This window comes from Procambarus clarkii, chromosome 10 (assembly GCF_040958095.1).
Source record: "Procambarus clarkii isolate CNS0578487 chromosome 10, FALCON_Pclarkii_2.0, whole genome shotgun sequence".
Lineage (NCBI taxonomy): Eukaryota > Metazoa > Arthropoda > Malacostraca > Decapoda > Cambaridae > Procambarus > Procambarus clarkii.
Window position 1 is genome coordinate 32704336 of NC_091159.1, and position 19089 is coordinate 32723424.

The 19089-nt window shown below is 38.2% G+C and overlaps 1 protein-coding gene across 5 annotated transcripts in view; it reads left to right on the forward strand.

The window, feature by feature from the left end:
- The window catches only part of LOC138349563 (uncharacterized), a 33543-nt gene extending 20144 nt beyond the window's left edge, over positions 1–13399 (forward strand). For 4 of the 5 annotated variants that reach the window (XM_069321825.1, XM_069321826.1, XM_069321827.1 and 1 more), the window contains one exon: positions 10139–13399. In XM_069321825.1, coding sequence (XP_069177926.1) covers positions 10139–10564 — 426 coding nt within the window. In that variant the 3' untranslated portion in view covers positions 10565–13399. Of the gene's footprint in view, positions 1–2826; positions 2865–10138 lie in introns of those variants that run through there. The other variant, XM_069321828.1, reaches the window with a different exon arrangement.
- Positions 13400–19089: the final 5690 nt, after the last annotated feature.

Sequence of the window (19089 nt, forward strand, 5' to 3'; positions counted from 1 at the left end):
CCTTTAAATTAGTTAAGTCTAAACCTAACTCAAGTGGAATTTTATTGTAATGTAACATATTTGCTAGTGTTACAGCAATGTAACATATTTTCAAGTGCAACAACAATGTAACATATTTTCAAGTGCATCAAACACGTAATTTATTTTCAAGGGCATCACCATTATAACATATTTTCAAGTGCATCAGCAATGTGTCATGATATTCTTTTGTCTAGATAAATTTAACATTTTCAATTTTTAGCAGAAACTTCTCTTATGGACTATGGCGCGAACATGCCTCTGAAGACTCCAAGTTTTAGATAACCTTTAATTATCACATCAAGTCACCCACTCTGAAAGACTAAATAGGGTTACACTTTTTACAGTATTTTTATGGGTTATTACATATCGTCTGAAATTTTATGGCAGAAGAACTAAGTCTTTTACAAGATGTTCTAAGACACGTGTACGACACAAGTGTCTCGTTAAACGTGGCTCTAGGAAAGCCCCAGAAGTCTGAAAGACTTGTTATTTTTGTTCTTGTTCTTGTTGTCTTTGTTGATGTTTGCTGTAACTGGTGTTAGTAATGTTGGTCCTAAAGCTGTTGATGTTACTGTTGATGTAGTTGTTGATCCTGTAGTTGTTAGGGTTGATGATATTGTTGCAGATACGTGTCTTCCTGTAGCTAATATTTATGATATCGTTGCGGATGCATTTCGTGATGTTACTAGTATTGATGATATCGTTGTAGATGCATGTCTTGATGTTGCTAGTATTGATAACATTGTTGTAGATGCATGTCTTGATGTTGCTAATATTGATGATATAGTTGTAGATGCATGTCTTGATGTTGCTAGTATTGATGATATCGTTGTAGATGCATGTCTTGATGTTGCTAATATTGATGATATAGTTGTAGATGCATGTCTTGATGTTGCTAATATTGATGATATAGTTGTAGATCTATGACTTGATGTTGCTAATATTAATGTTGTTGCTGCTGTATTGCTGCTGCTGTTCTTACTGCCTCTCTTATTACTGCGGTTACTCTTGCAGCAGCAGCATCAACAGCGACAAATTATTCCGAATGGGTTACCTTTTTTGCCACTTTATACTGTTTTTCCCGTTGGTGGTACTGTTGTTATTCCCTGCGCTTCTGTTGCGATTGATGTTGCTGCTGTTGCTATTGGGATTGATACCGCTGTTGTTGATGTCGCTGTTGTTGTTGTTTATGATCATGCATCAGCTGTTGTTACTGTTGATTCTGTTCTTGATAATACTCTCACTGTTGTTGTTATGATACTATTGATGCTTCTGGTGCTGTTGAAGTTGATGCTGTCACGGGTGTTGTTACTGATGCTATTTATGCTGATGTTTTTTGTAGTTGATGATGCTCTCACTGCTGTTGTTGATGATTATGGTGCCACTGCTGTTATAATTGATGCAACTGATGGTAATAAAATTGTTGAAGATGATGCTGTCATTGTTGATGGTACTGAATTTATTGTAAGATAAAAACCCACACTTACGTATCTGTGTACTTCAATTAAAGATTTACACCAAGTCTGTCACACTCTCTTGAGTGCTCTGTCAAGGTCTGAGTGTGTGGTGAGGACGAGCCTTACACCTAAACGGCTAATAACGTTGTATTAACTGCTGGTGTTCTTCTCGGGATTATCTCGACTACCACCATCACACCTCAATTCATTGTTTCTATTACTACTTTCTCTCTGGCCCCCTATTGTCACACTATTCACGTGCCACATTTTCACGTGCGAAAAATAATTTCGTCACCTTGTCACGAATATTACATTCGCCACCAGTAACTTCGTCAATGATAGTCTTTGACTGGTATTATAACTTTTATTACAAATTACTACTAAGAATATTGTCAATATCATCTCAAATTACAACCACAGTAATGACGCTAAATTAACCACCACCATATGCATGGCCATCACTATCATCACTGAGGTTTTCTGTGCCATCATTATCATCACCCGCGATTAATATCACCGTCTGTACCAACACCACTATCACCGCGTCTTCCGCTATCCATCCAACTCAGCGACCGCCACACTATTGTCACCACTATCACCACCTTTACCCCTGTCACTAGTACTCCCACCATCATAACCAACACCACCAATTCCATCACCAAAGCCGCCGAAACCTCCACTGTTGTCACTATCAACACCACAAGTTTTACTACCAGTTCTAATATCACCACTGAAACCACCACCCAGACCATCACTACCAGTTCCAGCATCAAACAATCACCACCACTACAACCACCATTACCACCGACTCATCTACCACTTCCACTACCCCAAACATCTCCAACACCTTATCCTCCGCCCTCACCACCACCTTTACCATCGTTAACCATCATCAACAACTCTCATCAATAGCTTTACTATCACCAACAACTTTATCCACCAAATGATAACTCCAATAACGAAAACTAATGTTCACATAAGTAAGGGATGTTGGTGGCGTTATCAAAGTAACATGTTTTATGAAAAAGTTCCTTTATACCTTAAAAATAATGCTGTGCAATAGCCCTCAGGAGACTAAATGAAAACTGGAATGCCATGTCCGCAGAGTTATCCACTAATATTGCCCAAATTGTATGAACTATGATAAATATTGTTCTAGGAAAACTTAGTACTTCTCCCGACAGCGCTAATATGGCAACAATTATCCATCTATATTGCTTGTATTATCAGTAATTAAGCTCTTCTACTATTTCTTGCATGCGTTACACATTACCCAAGTCCTAATCTTCATACAACCCAGTGACGGAACTTGTCACGTGAGTGCCACAGTGAGGGAGGGAGGTGCTCTTGAGCAAGGCGTCGCCCTGGCTCTGTGCAGTCGCTGAGGTCAATATTGTGGGTTGCAGGGTGTGGTGCACGGTGGTATTTGGAGCAATTGTTTGGTGTGCAAAATTGTTTTGCGATGAGTGTTTGGGATGTTTTATGTGTGTTACAGTGTGTATGGAAGTCTTGTACTGTATTGTATTGTGTTGCGTTCATCGTAATGTGTTACGATTGAGTGTTATATGTTGTGGTGTTGTTTCGTGATGTGTTGAATGGTAATGTTACGATGTGTTTTAATGTTTTCTGGTGTACCTGGCAAGCTGAAGTGTGTTGTTTGGTTTGCACTGTACAGTGTTATTAGGTTTTGTTGTGTATTTTGTTTATTAAATTAATTATTTCATGCTTTAGTTGTTCCTTTGTTTTGTGCTGTGATGAGGCTATTTACCATGACCTGTGTTGTGGTCCATTGTGGTGTTTCTGGCCCTGAAGTGGGGTGTGGCCTGTTGTGGTGTTTCTGGCCCTGAAGTGGGGTGTGGCCTGTTGTGGTGTTTCTGGCCCTGAAGTGGGGTGTGGTCCATTGTGGTGTTTCTGGCCCTGAAGTGGGGTGTGGCCTGTTGTGGTGTTTCTGGCCCTGAAGTGGGGTGTGGCCTGTTGTGGTGTTTCTGGCCCTGAAGTGGGGTGTGGCCTGTTGTGGTGTTTCTGGCCCTGAAGTGGGTTGTGGTCCATTGTGGTGTTTCTGGCCCTGAAGTGGGGTGTGGCCTGTTGTGGTGTTTCTGGCCCTGAAGTGTGTTGATGTCTGCAGGTAAGTATTTAACAATTTATGATGTATCGTGGCGCTTTCTGGTAGGGATTCTGCTATATTGTGTAGCCACATTATTTCGCTGTGTGTAGTCTGGTTACAATGTTGTTGGTAGGGCTATTTCTATTTGTATTCTGTAATTGCGTGCTCTGTATATAATGTAATTTTCAGGAGAAAGCACCTAGCCATTATGACTGTGTGTCAGTGCGTGTTGTTTGTGTGTGTTGTAGAGGGTTGTAGTGTTTAGTGAATGGTGATTTGGTAATTTGGTATTTGGAATGTATAAGGGAAGAGTGTGTGTTAGTGCTGTTAGTGTGGTGTGTTACTTACGGGAAGTTGTTTGGCCTTTTAGTAGCACTTGTTGTATATGGCAATGCGTAGTGTGGTGTGGTGAGACGTGGTGTGATGTGGTGTAGCGTGGTGTAGTGAGGTGTGGCGTGGTGTGTGAAATTATATCGCGTGATCGTGTGATGTGGTCTGGTGTGATGTGGTCTGGAGTGATGTGGTATGGTATTGTACGGTGTGGTGTGTTGTGGTGTGGTGTGGCGTGGTGTAGCGTGGTGTGTGAAATGATATCGCATGGTGAGGAGTGGTGTGGTCTGTTGTGGTGTGGTGTATTGTGGTGTAGTGTGGGGTGTCAAATGGTATGGCTTGGTGAGGTGTGGTGTGGTGCAGCGGGATGTAATATGGTGTTTGCTATGGGATTTTACTGTACCTTGCTCATTTACTGCTGTAATCTACATGTACATGAGGGGTCGGGCGTCATCTCCTGAGACCCACCCTTTCCCTCAGACCCATCATTTTGTACTTTAATACAGTGGCATTGTTCTTTGGGTTCTCATAAAATTTATACATACAATCATGTATTGTATTATCTACATATACTTCTTCATCCATCTATTTTTACTTATTTATAAATCTAATCATGAATGCACAAAATAAATTTTGGTTTCTCTCTCTTACTTATCTTTGCCCCCCTCCCCCCTCGTTTTATCCTATCTGTAACTATTGTTTATTTTTTCTGCTTATTCAATTCTGCTTGGAATCTTGTACGTCCTTCGAATTTCTCTCCTATTCCTCCTCTGGTAGTAAGCTCCACCTCGCTCTGCCTTTATTCGAAGCTTAGTTCCTTCAGCTGTGACGATCTGCGTAGGATTGCATTGGAGGTGTTTTTTTAAGTTGTAATTTTCTTTCTATGCCGTGGCTTTATACTCAAACGTGGATCTCATTTGAGTTGTATGTAGCTTTCAGAAAGCTGTTTTGTCAATATCAGGAAGTCTGTCTGGATAATAGCAAATTTGATGCAGACTGCTAATGCTATTCTATAAATGTTTGCCAATATTATATTTGAGATTATTTTATGTTCTATGGCCTTTCTCCCTTTCTGATTCAAGAATATGCTACCCTTTCATTCTATACTTCTGCACAGTTCTTCTTGCATGTTTCCTTATTTTCATAACTTTACACATATATGGATTAAAGCCCAGTTGTTGTTTATCAGTGTTAGAGAAAAATTCTGATGTGATTATTCGTAATAGTTTAGAAGCAACTGCAAATATGGATATGAATGAATGCCAGGTCCTTCACATATGTAAGGAAAGAGCACTTGCTCCAACCCTTGCAGTAATTTACTCGTTACTTCACAGTAATATTTCCTCTCTAACTTTTACATTTGTTTCTGTCATGAAGTGAATTCCCTAAGTACTGTTCTAGTTGCACTAGCCTGCTTTTCCAGCCTGAGTAGAGACAGTAGTCAATTATTCACGACAATCGATGAAATTCACAACAATCGATGCAGTCTGCACAGTTCTCTCTCTCTCTCACACTCTCTCTCTCTCTCTCTCTCTCTCTCTCTCTCTCTCTCTCTCTCTCTCTCTCTCTCTCTCTCTCTCTCTCTCTCTCTCTCTCTCTCTCTCTCTCTCTCTCTCTCTCTCTCTCTCTCTCTGTCAAATTTTCGATTTCGATCATCTTTAATAAAATTCAAATAAGTATCCCATATAGATTTTTCCTCACGTGAAGAACAGGTTTAGCTTGTACTAGGTGCACTTATAAGCCTCCTTCGGTGCCTTTACTCTAACAACTTGCAAGTGGCTCTTGTTGGTAATAATGACCAATATTATCTTTGGGTAATAGTTAAGAGGTTGTTGTCTTTCACATTTCTTGTATATTTCATGATGTATTTTTCTAAAATTCTGGCAGTTCTCTCCTTTCAAGTGGTTTAATATTATAGCAAAGTGTCTACACAGTGTTTCGGCTGTCTCTTTTGTAACAAGATATATCATGGATTGTTGATTGATAATATTCAATTATCTTTCGGAAAGTCCCTCATATTCGGGTATCTCTCATTTAAAGAATCTCAACCCTAGCACCATGTCAGGATCAAGATTTAAAACTTCTTGAAGCCATGTGCCCTCCCCCATCCCCCCACCCCCATCCCTTACCTATTCTATTTTATTTGGGTAGATCTATGATCAACCTCACAGTTATTTCCTCCATATGTGGCTTTGAAGCAGCTTTGGTTGAGCAATTGCCCTGGATGCTGTGAGTCTCATACTGCGTCTTCATTACTCTCTTAGTTCCTAAGTATTATGTCTTGATCATGTATACATATTGTGATTTCTTTCTGTACGCTTCTTTTTTCATTCTTTTACAACCTCTTCCTTTTCCTCGTATTCCACAGATTTTGCTTATTAAACCATTAGCAAAGGCTCTCCTTGATGTCTCTCCAGAAATTATATCTCCTTATTCTTTGAATTCTTGACATGCTGCTCCTATATTTTATCCCTCCCTCTTTGTTTATTGTTCAATGTTAGTACACATTACAACAAATACAACTCGGGGGTTAACGTTCTTCAATTGACATTTTGTGCTCAATGGTCTCAACTTCAGTGTCATTATGCGTAAAATCCAAAACTATGCTTGCTGGTTGACCACCCTCTCTGCTTCTTGTTTCCTCCTTGACATGTTGTTACTGAAACTCCTTATTAACTACTTTCAGTTTAGTTCTTCATATCTCTTCTCTTTTAGGAAAAAAAAGATCCGTTCTCTAATTTGAAAACAATGAACTTCTTTAGGGGCTCCTTACTTGCTAACTAAATTTAGCCATGGTTGAAATATTTCGAAACTAAGACATTTGACATGAGTCTGTTGTCTCTCTACAACCCTGATTAATTGTAAATGCATTCTCTATTAATGTTTTTGTATCTTCTCCGGGTTATGTGTATCCCTCTGTGTGATTGTAGGACACAGTCAAAACCATACACATTCTCCTTCTATGGAAATGATTCGCTCGTAGCTGTTTGCCTCCTTAATATTCCTCAATGTTTGGCTCCTGTTTCCAAGACGCTATTTGCCTCTTTAATATTAATTATCCCTACAAAACACACGTTCCCTTGACAATCCTCCCATTTGTTTCCTTCATGTTTGAAGTATCTGACTTTCCCGGGGAAATGCTGCATTAGTGATCGTTCCAGTTATTTTAGTCTCTACTATTGCAATTATAACAGGGTTTGTGTACAAATATTTTTCTCTGTGTTACAACATTGTGGGTTCTGTTACAACATTGTGGTTTCTGTTACGACATTGTAGGTTCTGTTACGACATTGTAGGTTCCGTTACGACATTTTGAGTTATGTTACAATATTGTGAATTGTGTTTCAGCATTGTTGGCTAAGCTGACGTGTTTTCTGAAGAGTCCCGGTGTGTACTGATACACTGTGATACACTATATAACATGCTGTGTTACTGAGGTGTGATATTAAGATGTACTCTAACTGTAGTATAAAGGTGTATAATCATTGTAGTGATAAGATATACATTCATTTTAGTATTGTAGTGTGCCCATGATATGTGATACAGCGCTGAGGCATAACACTAAGGTGCAGCGCTGAGGCATAGCACTGAGGTGTAGTATTGAGGTGTAGCACTAAGATGTAGCACTGAGGAATAGTACTGAGATATAGCACTGAGGTGTAGTACTGAGGTGGAACACTGAGGTGTAGCACTGAGGCATAACACTGAGGAGTATCACTGAGGTGTAACACTGAGGTGTAGCTCTGAGGTGTAGCACTGAGATGTAGCACTGAGGTGTAGTACTGAGGTGTAGCACTGAGGTGTAGCACTGAGGAGTAGCACTGAGGTGTAGCACTGAGGTGTAACACTGAGGTGTAGCACTGAGGTGTAGCACTGAGGTGTAGTACTGAGGTGTAGCACTGAGGTGTAGCACTGAGGTGTAACACTGAGGTGTAACACTGAGGTGTAGCACTGAGGTGAAACACTGAGGTGTAGCACTGAGGTGTAGCACTGAGGTGTAACACTGAGGTGGAGCACTGACGTGTAGCACTGACGTGTAGCACTGAGGTGTAACACTGAGGTGGAGCACTGAGGTGTAGCACTGAGGTGTAACACTGACGTGTAGCACTGAGGTGTAACACTGAGGTATAACACTGAGGTGTAACACTAAGGTATAACACTGAGATGTAGCACTGAGGTGCACTGAGATGTCGCACTGAGGTGCACTGAGATGTAGCACTGAGGTGTACTGAGATGTAGCACTGAGGTGCACTGAGATGTAGCACTGAGGTGCACTGAGATGTAGCACTGAGGTGTAAAACACAATCAACCTGTTCTCTTGAATAGAACGTCGCTTTTGGCCGTTTGCCCGTATGGCCGAATATGGACGTAATTTGAAAATGAAAAAAAATGAATATAAATTTTGGATTTTGTTTTTTCAACAACAGCATGTTAAAGGTCCTCTGATAGGTTAGGTGGGCAGGAAAATCTCATAAAGTTTCAAAACGGTATGAAAAACGTTAATGGAAAGAATCCTTTTCTAAGCTTGCCGAGTGAGCCGGAAGACTCAAACAGAAAACGGAACAGTACGTCACTTTTGTGAGTCGATTTCATTTCAAATTACGTCCAAATTTGGCCATAGCGCGCATACGAGCGAAAAGTGACGTTATTTTTAAGAGGACGGGTTGAACATTGTGGTGAGGAACTGAGACATACCACTGTGGTGATGGAATGAAGTACAGTTAAGGTGTAGTGTTCAAGTATATCCTTCCCTTCGATATTACTCACCTGCGACCCTTCCTCCGTCTCCCCCATCCCCCCACCCCTCCCATCCCCCTCCACAACCAATACAATATGCAACCCCCCAACTTCCCCCCCCCCAACTCTCCTCCCATCCCAACAGCACGCCATCTCCGTTTTCTCTCAACCAACTGTCATCACAGAAAATGGATCTAACCTTCATTGACTCCTTAATGTATGCCTCTTTTCTAATTCTGTGTGCCTCTTCCTTGCGATAGTAGCAATAGTTGTAGTAACAATAGTGGTAACTGTAGTTGTGTTAGTAGTTTTTTTGTAATGGTAGTAGTAGTAGTAGTAGCAGATAGGTAGAAATAGTAGTACCAGATGTAGTAGTGTCGTCGGAAATAGTGGCAGCAGAAATTTTATTATTATTATTAGTAGTAGTAGTAGTAGTAACAGTAGTAATAGTAGTGGTAGTAGTAGTAGTAGTAGTAGTAATTGTAGCAGTAGTAGTAGTAGTAGTAAGAATAGTAGTAGTAGTGGTAGTAGTAAGAATAGTAGTAGTAGTGGTAGTAGTAAGAATAGTAGTAGTAGTGGTAGTAGTAGTAGTAGTAATTGTAGCAATAGTAGCAACAGTGGTGGAATAAATAGTGTTGACATTTTTTTAGTAGTTTTGACAGATGTTGTCATAACGCGGCGTTGGTAACAATTGTACCGCCACGTATCTTGCTCATGTACTGTGCACCTTACATGAGCAGCATATGTGGGCGTAGAATTGTTATCAACGCTTGTAGTAGAATAGGTAAATATAGAAGAGAAAGACAATGAGTCACAATAACGCGGCTGAAGATATGATGAGCAGACCACCCACCAGAAGATGAAGAAACGATCAGGTTCTTTCGTCTTGGTTCGTCTTGGATAATGGTTCAAGACAGACCGAAACGTCGTCCTTTCTCCATCTTCTGATGTGGTCATCGTAGAAGAGGTAGTTAGTAGCAGTAGTTATAGAAGAACAAACAGAAGAAGGCGTAGTACGTGTAGCAGGCGTAGTAATTATTCTAGTGCGAACCAAATAACGATGCTCATCAACCTTATATTCAAACCTGTATTTACCCATGTATTTTCTGAATCTAAAATTAATCAATTTACATCCATTTTTTCGTGTTCAATTTTGTATCGATATATTTATTTTGTAAATTCTCTCCTTTCTATATCTTTCATCTATTTTTATTCGTCAATCTTGTAACACTTTATTTTTTAACTTTTATAGATGTAAATTAAGCTTATTAAGTCCCTTTCGACAAGATGTTTCTATTTCCTTAAGATACATCTAATTCTTTGGATTATTCTTATTCTTGGGATTAATATAATTCTTCATATTAATGCAATTCCTGGGATTAACTTTAATGGGTGATTGTGTGTATTTATCTTAAAAATTTTAAAAAGAATAACTTTGATAAAAGACACACATCACTCTCACAACTAATAATTAACTTGCATGCTGCAGATGAGTGAAACGAAGGAAGAGGCGCTGTGCAACAACGCCCAAAACCACCGGCAGCAGCTCCTGAACCACCAACAGGAGCTAGAGCGCGACCTGGAGGCGGGGTCCTGCGCTGACGAGGATGACGAAGAGGAGGAGAACACCGACGAGGGCGGAGAGGGGGAAGAGGGTGAAGGAGTGGAGGAAGGGGGCACCCCGGACAGCAAACCCAAGACCATCATCCCTCCCCTGTATAACGTGGAGCCCGGGTGTACGGCCCTCGGCTGCTACTCCGCCATCGCCACCTTCATCGTCATGACTATCGGCATCGTAGCGCTGCTCATGTACTCCTCTCCGCCTAATGTTACAGCCGAAAACCTGGTTTTCGACGGTGATCAGATGACCACCTTGCCCGCCTTCACCACACAGCCGGACTCGAGCCCGCAATAACCCCCTGTGTATCCTCTTCGCTTGCTTCTGCCATCGTTGGCTCCTCCTCGGTGATGGCTATCCAGCAGCTCTTCCCTTGCCTGTTAGAGAACGTGTATCTATTCAAAATATTTCGCATCATCGTTTTCCCTCTTGATTCACCTCTATCACCTATCATCCAGTTTGTTTGCTAGAAATAATGTTATGATCTATATTCATCGTGGGTTAAAACTCTGAAGGCTTAGAGGTGTATTTTCATTCATTCTGTTTAGAAATCGCTCGCTATCCCAATTATTTCCGGTAATTATTTTTTTTTTCTGAAATTACTGTTTATAACAATACACTGTTGTTTGGTGTGTTGTTTACTGCCCTTCACTTGAAAATAATATATTTTTGTTGCATTTTGTCTGTTGATGTAGAAATCTCCAGCAATTATGTCTTTTTATTTTTTATATTCATTCATCTTTCTATGTTTTATGGAATGGTGTTGGTATGGTGTTACTATGGTGGTATGTTTTCATGGCCTTTGGGGGCTCCACCCTTCACGTTATCTCTCTTTCCTCCCATTGCAATACGGACAGTTAAGTGCCCCAATACTTAATGGGGCACTTAACTGTCCTCGTGAGTGCTTGTTGAATATCTTTGTTCTTGAGGTGTGTGTGGGGGGGGGGGGGAACAGACTTCCCACTTAATGAAAGTATTTGTATTGCTGCTCATTCTGTTATGATTCAAGGGAATTGTCCATCTACACTCACACACACACACACACACACACACACACACACACACACACACACACACACACACACACACACACACACACACACACACACACACACACACACATACACACACACACACACATACACACACATTACGTAATTACATATAAATATAAATAATATATATATATATATATATATATATATATATATATATATATATATATATATATATATATATATATATGTATGTGTGTGTGTGTGGAAAATAGTTATCATTTCATATAGAAATCTAAATATTTATACCGATATTGAAACAAGGTAGTTTGTAGGTCCTCCCATAACTAGTTTCATAACAAAAAACTCGTTTGTCAGCCACTAAAATATTATACAGTAATAGTCTCTCTAACTACAATGCCATCATGCTTACATTTCTGTTGATTTTATAATATTGTTATGTGTGATATTGTGCCGTGTACAATGTTTTTTCAATAATCTATGCAATCGCTCACTGGTGAGTTAATCCGCTTATCTGCAACTCTAACCAATAATAATGATCACTTCATGTGAAGTTTTCTTACAATTATTATCAGTTAAGCAACAAAATGTAACAAAAATAACATATATACAACCTATTACATATTTATAAGAATGACAGCAAAAAATAACTCAAATATATATATATATATATATATATATATATATATATATATATATATATATATATATATATATTTATTTATGTCCATGCTTACTTTAGGATATATATATGTATATATATTTTTAATTCACATCCGCCGTTGCTGCTTAGTGCATCCCTGTCTCATCCACCGCCCGATCCATCTCAGCCTCAAAGGCTTAAATCTCAGTTTCAATGAGACTAGATCACGTTTTGTCCATTGTTTACGTGAGAGTTTTTAACAAAAGTGTTGGTTAGTAGCTCTATATTGATACTTTATGCCTGGTTCAGATCCCTCGAAAAGAATGTGGAGGCTACCATGTAAACAAACGAATGTACCAATCACGAACTTTCTCTCACTGGGAAAGAGCCAATCAGACGCCTTAGCGCCGCATTACATCGAATAAACCAGCAAATCCTAAATCTATGTGCATTTAGCAAATATATATGTATGAGTGTTATATCAAATCAAATAAACAAGGTTGATCACTTGTAAATTAAAAATATATTCCTGTACAAAATTGTTTATTGTTATATTTTATCTGTTTGGAAATTGTTGTTACTAGTTTGTTACAAAAATGTTAAATGTCTTTTTTAAGTTGATAAAATCATGTTGAAATGTTTACTCAAAGTCGTGCAAAGAGACAAAAATTTCGTCCAAATATGTTACACTCGAACCAAAATGACAGTCAAAATACAGTAGCCTTAACACGTCAGATAAAACACAGCCAACGACGTGCAAGTAATGTGAGCGTAGCCATGCTGAACCTGTGAATGATGTTTACATCTGTGGGCCCCTGGCCATGGTCATTGGCTTCGTTCATTCGTGGTGTTGACGTCACTCGTCACGTGATACAGCATACATCCAGTCCATAGTTGTTCCTTAGAACCACAAAAGAGAGTGAATTATTATTAGGTTTGATCAGGACAGCCTCAAGATGGATATAAAAGATTGGCACAGTTCTTCCTTACGTGACTAAAGGGAAATATGAAAGATCACTGCTATGTTATATATAAGATCAAAGTTTCTCTTTTATTGGTGAGAATAAAGTCAGAGTAAAACTAAGGTGAAAGGTTACTTGGAAGTAACTAGGATAAGAATTAAATATCACCTATTAAACAGCTCAAATGTGGGTGTTTTAAATTTCACCTTGATATAAAGCTTATCCTGAAAGCTATTCAGAATATTCGTGCATCATCTTGCACTATTGTGTTGACGTCGTCAGTAACACCAGTTGCTCCACACACCTGCCTCTAATACTTGCCACTGCATTCTTTAACCACACTTGGGTGTGTAGCACCTCTAGGGCTATCTTAGCAATTTAATGGTGAGAGTTATTTTCCATTTACCTTCATCAACGAAATCAATTAAATTCTTTTCCTCCAGCAGTCAAAGCCTAAATGGTTCCCCTGAAAGCAAACGACGTCTTCTCTTCTATTTGCGACAAACGTATATATTATCTAAGTACCAGATACGTCCTTTTTTATATGTAATGGTGTTTCAAGTCCATCCTTAGCATTATTTTAGTTCCTCTTGCGATACATATAAATAACTTGGAGCTCCTTAACCAAGTTTAGTATATATTGGCAAGTATATAGCATATATTCGGCCTTCTCTTTCATTGCTGTTTTCAAAGAGGTGCAAATAATTAAAGAGGTGTAAATAATTATTCTTCTAGAAATAAATATTCACCTTGAAATAAAGACAAGGTTTCTTCAGATTCAGAAACTCTTTAGTGTGGTCATAGAATCCAGTGAAAACGCTCGCACTTATCGGTGAGATCTCATATTTAAGCACAGCTCAACATCACAATGACACAATGCAAAGCCTGGAAACAGAGTGCCACCTTGGATGACAAAGTTCTATAGTTTGAAGGCAAATAGGCAACAAGGTGACAGACCAAGTCGTCATTATTTAACGACTCATTGAGGAATACATAATCTGAACAGTGTAATTCCCATGTGGCAAACGTGCAGCCTAATTATTAAAGTGCCAGCCTGGGTGACACTGTGCCAGCCAGGATGACACAGTGACAGACTGACATGGTGACAGTCTAAATAAAACAAAGCCACTGACACAGTCTCACTAACACAGTGCCATTGTCACATTGATAATCTCATTGTCACAAAGCCACTGATACAGTGATAGTCTCAGTGACACAATGTCACGGACACCGATAGCCTCACAGACTCAGTGCCATTGACATTGCCATTGACACAGTGATAATTTGATTCAACAACTGACATATAATTACCTCTGTAAAAAAAACACTGGACAAGTTTGAGTGATGTAGGTCCATTTTAAGTGGCCAGGATAATTTAGAACAAGGCAGGGCCACCTTAGGTGACAGAGTAACAACCTGGGTGAGACTGTACAAGCCTGGGAGATATTGTTCCAGCCTGGATGACAGTGTACCAGCCTCGGCAGCTCTGTACCAACCTAGGTGACACTGTACCAGTCTGGATAACAATGTACCAGCTTGTATAACTCTGTACCAGGCTGAATGATACAGTTCTACCATGGATAAGCCAGTGGCAGCCTTGATAACACAGTGCTAGCCTGCACGACACAGTACCAGCTTGGATGACACAGTGACAGCCTGGATGACACAGTGACAGCCTGGATGACACAGTGCCAGCCTGGGTGACAGAGTACTGAAACATATTTAAAAGCGAATGCATGCGGAGAAATAAATATGACTGATCAAAAGAGTGCTTCGAGTGGGAACCCGTTTTTAAAGCACTTTGTTTACTAAACCTATGTACATATGCTGGAGAAAGCAGTTGTTTAAATATTCCAGACTTATTAAAACTGCGGTCTGGTAGAGCCTTTTCTATTATATAACGTTTATTAGGCAGTAGACTGAATTTTATATATATATATATATATATATATATATATATATATATATATATATATATATATATATATATATATATATATATATATATATATATATATATATATGTCGTACCTAGTAGCCAGAACGCACTTTTCAGCCTACTATGCAAGACCCGATTTGCCTAATAAGCCAAGTTTTACTGAATTAATATATTTTCTCTATTTTTTTTCTTATGAAATGATAAAGCTACCCATTTCATTATGTATGAGGTCAATTTATTTTTATTGGAGTTAAAATTAACGTAGATATATGACCGAACCTAACCAACCCTACCTAACCTAACCTATCTTTATAGGTTAGGTTAGGTTAGGTAGCTGAAAAAGTTAGGTTAGGTTAGGTTTGGTAGGTTAGGTAGTCGAAAAAACATTAATTCATGAAAACTTGGCTTATTAGGCAAATCGGGCTTTGCATAGTAGGCTGAAAAGTGCGTTCTGGCTACTAGTTACGACATATATATATATATATATATATATATATATATATATATATATATATATATATATATATATATATATATATATATATATATATATATATATATATATATATATATGTCGTACCTAGTAGCCAGAACGCACTTCTCAGCCTACTATGCAAGGCCCAATTTGCCTAATAAGCCAAGTTTTCATGAATTAGTTGTTATTCGACTACCTAACCTACCTAACCTAACCTAACTAAACTTTTTCGGCTACCTAACCCAACCTAACCTATAAAGATAGGTTAGGTTAGGTAGGGTTGGTTAGGTTCGGTCATATATCTACATTAATTTTAACTCCAATAAAAAAAAATTACCTCATACATAATGAAATGGGTAGCTTTATCATTTCATAAGAAAAAAATTAGAGAAAATATATTAATTCAGGAAAACTTGGCTTATTAGGCAAATCGGGCCTTGCATAGTAGGCCCAGAAGTGCATTCTGGCTACTAGGTACGACATATATATATATATATATATATATATATATATATATATATATATATATATATATATATATATATATATGTCGTACCTAGTAGCCAGAACTCACTTTTTGGCCTACTATTCAAGGCCCGATTTGCCTAATAAGCCAAGTTTTCCTGAATTAATATATTTTTTCTAATTTTTTTCTTATGAAATGATAAAGCTACCCATTTCATTATGTATGAGGTCAATTTTTTTTTATTGGAGTTAAAATTAACGTAGATATATGACCGAACCTAACCAACCCTACCTAACCTAACCTAACCTATCTTCATAGGTTAGGTTTGGTTAGGTAGCCGAAAAAGTTAGGTTAGGTTAGGTTAGGTAGGTTAGGTAGTCGAAAAACAATTAATTCATGAAAACTTGGCTTATTAGGCAAATCGGGCCTTGCATAGTAGGCTGAGAAGTGCGTTCTGGCTACTAGGTACGACATATATATATATATATATATATATATATATATATATATATATATATATATATATATATATATATATGTCGTACCTAGTAGCCAGAACTCACTTTTTGGCCTACTATTCAAGGCCCGATTTGCCTAATAAGCCAAGTTTTCATGAATTAATTGTTTTTCGACTACCTAACCTACCTAACCTAACCTAACCTAACTTTTTCGGCTACCTAACCAAACCTAACCTATAAAGATAGGTTAGGTTAGGTTAGGTAGGGTTGGTTAGGTTCGGTCATATATCTACGTTAATTTTAACTCCAAAAAAAAAAATTGACCTCATACATAATGAAATGGGTAGCTTTATCATTTCATAAGAAAAAAATTTGAAAAAATATATTAATTCAGGAAAACTTGGCTTATTAGGCAAATCGGGCCTTGAATAGTAGGCCAAAAAGTGAGTTCTGGCTACTAGGTACGACATATATATATATATATATATATATATATATATATATATATATATATATATATATATATATATATATATATATGTCGTACCTATTAGCCAGAACGCACTTCTCAGCCTACTATGCAAGGCCAGATTTGCCTAATAAGCCAAGTTTTCCTGAATTAATATATTTTCTCTAATTTTTTTCTTATGAAATGATAAAGCTTCTCATTTCATTATGTATTAGGTCAATTTTTTTATTGGAGTTGAAATTAACGTAGATATATGACCGAATCTAACCAACCTTACCTAACCTAACCTAACCTATCTTTATAGGTTAGGTTAGGTTAGGTAGCAGAAAAAGTTAGGTTAGGTTAGGTTAGGTAGGTTAGGTAGTCGAAAAAACATTAATTCATGAAAACTTGGCTTATTAGGCAAATCGGGCCTTGCATAGTATGCTGAGAAGTGCGTTCTGGCTACTAAGTACGACATATATATATATATATATATATATATATATATATATATATATATATATATATATATATATATATATATATATATATATATATATATATATATATATATATTTATATATATATATATATATATATATATATATATATATATATATATATATATTTATATATATATATATATATATATACTTTCTTATATTTTCTTTAAGTTTTGAATAAAAATATTTCAATACAAATTTTGTATTTGAGAGTTTCAAACTCTTGTAATCACGCACATATATGACTTCGGGTCGCGTTTTGAAGGATTTATTTAATTCATTGAGACGTAAAAATATATGTAATTGAAGTGCATCTTTCATTATTATTAATAAAAATTAAAATTGGATTGAAACAATGTTTATCTAGTCCTTCTCTTAGATGGTATATACCCTCTATTAGGTATATTTGATATACCTTCTATTAGATAATACAAGACACTTTTCTCCTGCGAGGGATTCGAACCATGGAGAGCCAGGAGCATCACACACCATTGACATAACCAGTACTCTAGACCACTGCACCGCGCATATTGTTAAAATAGGTTGAACATTGGGGAATATTTACCCAACAGATCAACCTCCCAACGACGCCAATCCCAACCTCCTAATCCCCCACAGGAGAAGAGTTGCTTGTGTTATCTATTGCTTACGTGTTTCTGTAAGTTTGTGGTATATATATATATACATATATATATATATATATATATATATATATATATATATATATATATATATATATATATATATATATATATATATATATATATATATATGTGTGTGTGTGTGTGTGTGTGTGTGTGTGTGTGTGTGTGTGTGTGTGTGTGTGTGTGTGTGTGTGTGTGTGTGTGTGTGTGTGTGTGTGTGTGTGTATGTGTGTGTGTGTGTGTGTATATGTGTGCGTGTGTGTGTGTGTGTGTGTGTGTGTGTGTGTGTGTGTGTGTGTGTGTGTGTGTGTGTGTGTGTGTGTGTGTGTGTGTGTGTGTGTGTGTGTGTGTCTAATAATTATATTATTTATTTATTTATTCAATAATAAAGCAGATGTGTTGAATGTTACGTCATGAGGATTATTTATGTGTGTGTGAGTGATTGATGAAGATTAAACTCCCAAGAGGTGGCACGGGCATGAATAGCTCATAGGTGGTTAATTTTTTGGAGTGAATGTGATCTCTGGTCGTGAAAGGGTATACTGCGTGCGGTTCTCGCATTTAAATCGTCAGTCCTTACTATGTAGCTGGTATCGCGGGGAAAGATACTGCGTGACAGTATTCATGAGGGTGTCCGGCTGCTGGTCACTTTTCATTACCAGAAGATTGGCAGTGTTGATGACATCAGGGTGGTTACTGCAAGATTCGGGGATCTTAAAGCTTTTCTGGGGTCCTTGGTTGCTTGACATTCCAGGAGATAGTAGTAGGCATCGATCAGTCTCAGGAGACTATGGGGTTGCGATCTGGTTGTCGAACTAGAGGGGCCTCTCCAGGCCGCAAAGCCAGGATAGGTTGATACGGGGGAGAAACTATCACCCATGCAGCAGGTCCCCGCTCTCTACAGCGCCGAAAGTCACCAATGGAAAGGCAAACATCAATACGATTGGTTCCAGCGCCGTCGCAGGAACTGTCAGAACGAAGTTGAAAGTAACATCGAACTGCCCCAGGGGCTCCAGCTCAGGAGTTAACCTTGTAGATGATAAAAGAAGGCACAGGGACTCCAAACTCGGAGACCGCCGTGGTATGGGCGGTCTCCGTGGTATCTGGTATTGCTGAAGAAGAACCAGTTCATCAAGGGCAAGAATGACCCAAGCCTCCTGAAGGAGAGCTTGGGCAGCACGAGCACCAGGAGGTAGACTTCCAAGCCCCGCACCTACGGGTTCCAGACAGAGATTGTCGCAGCCCCCTTGCACACGAGGCCGACT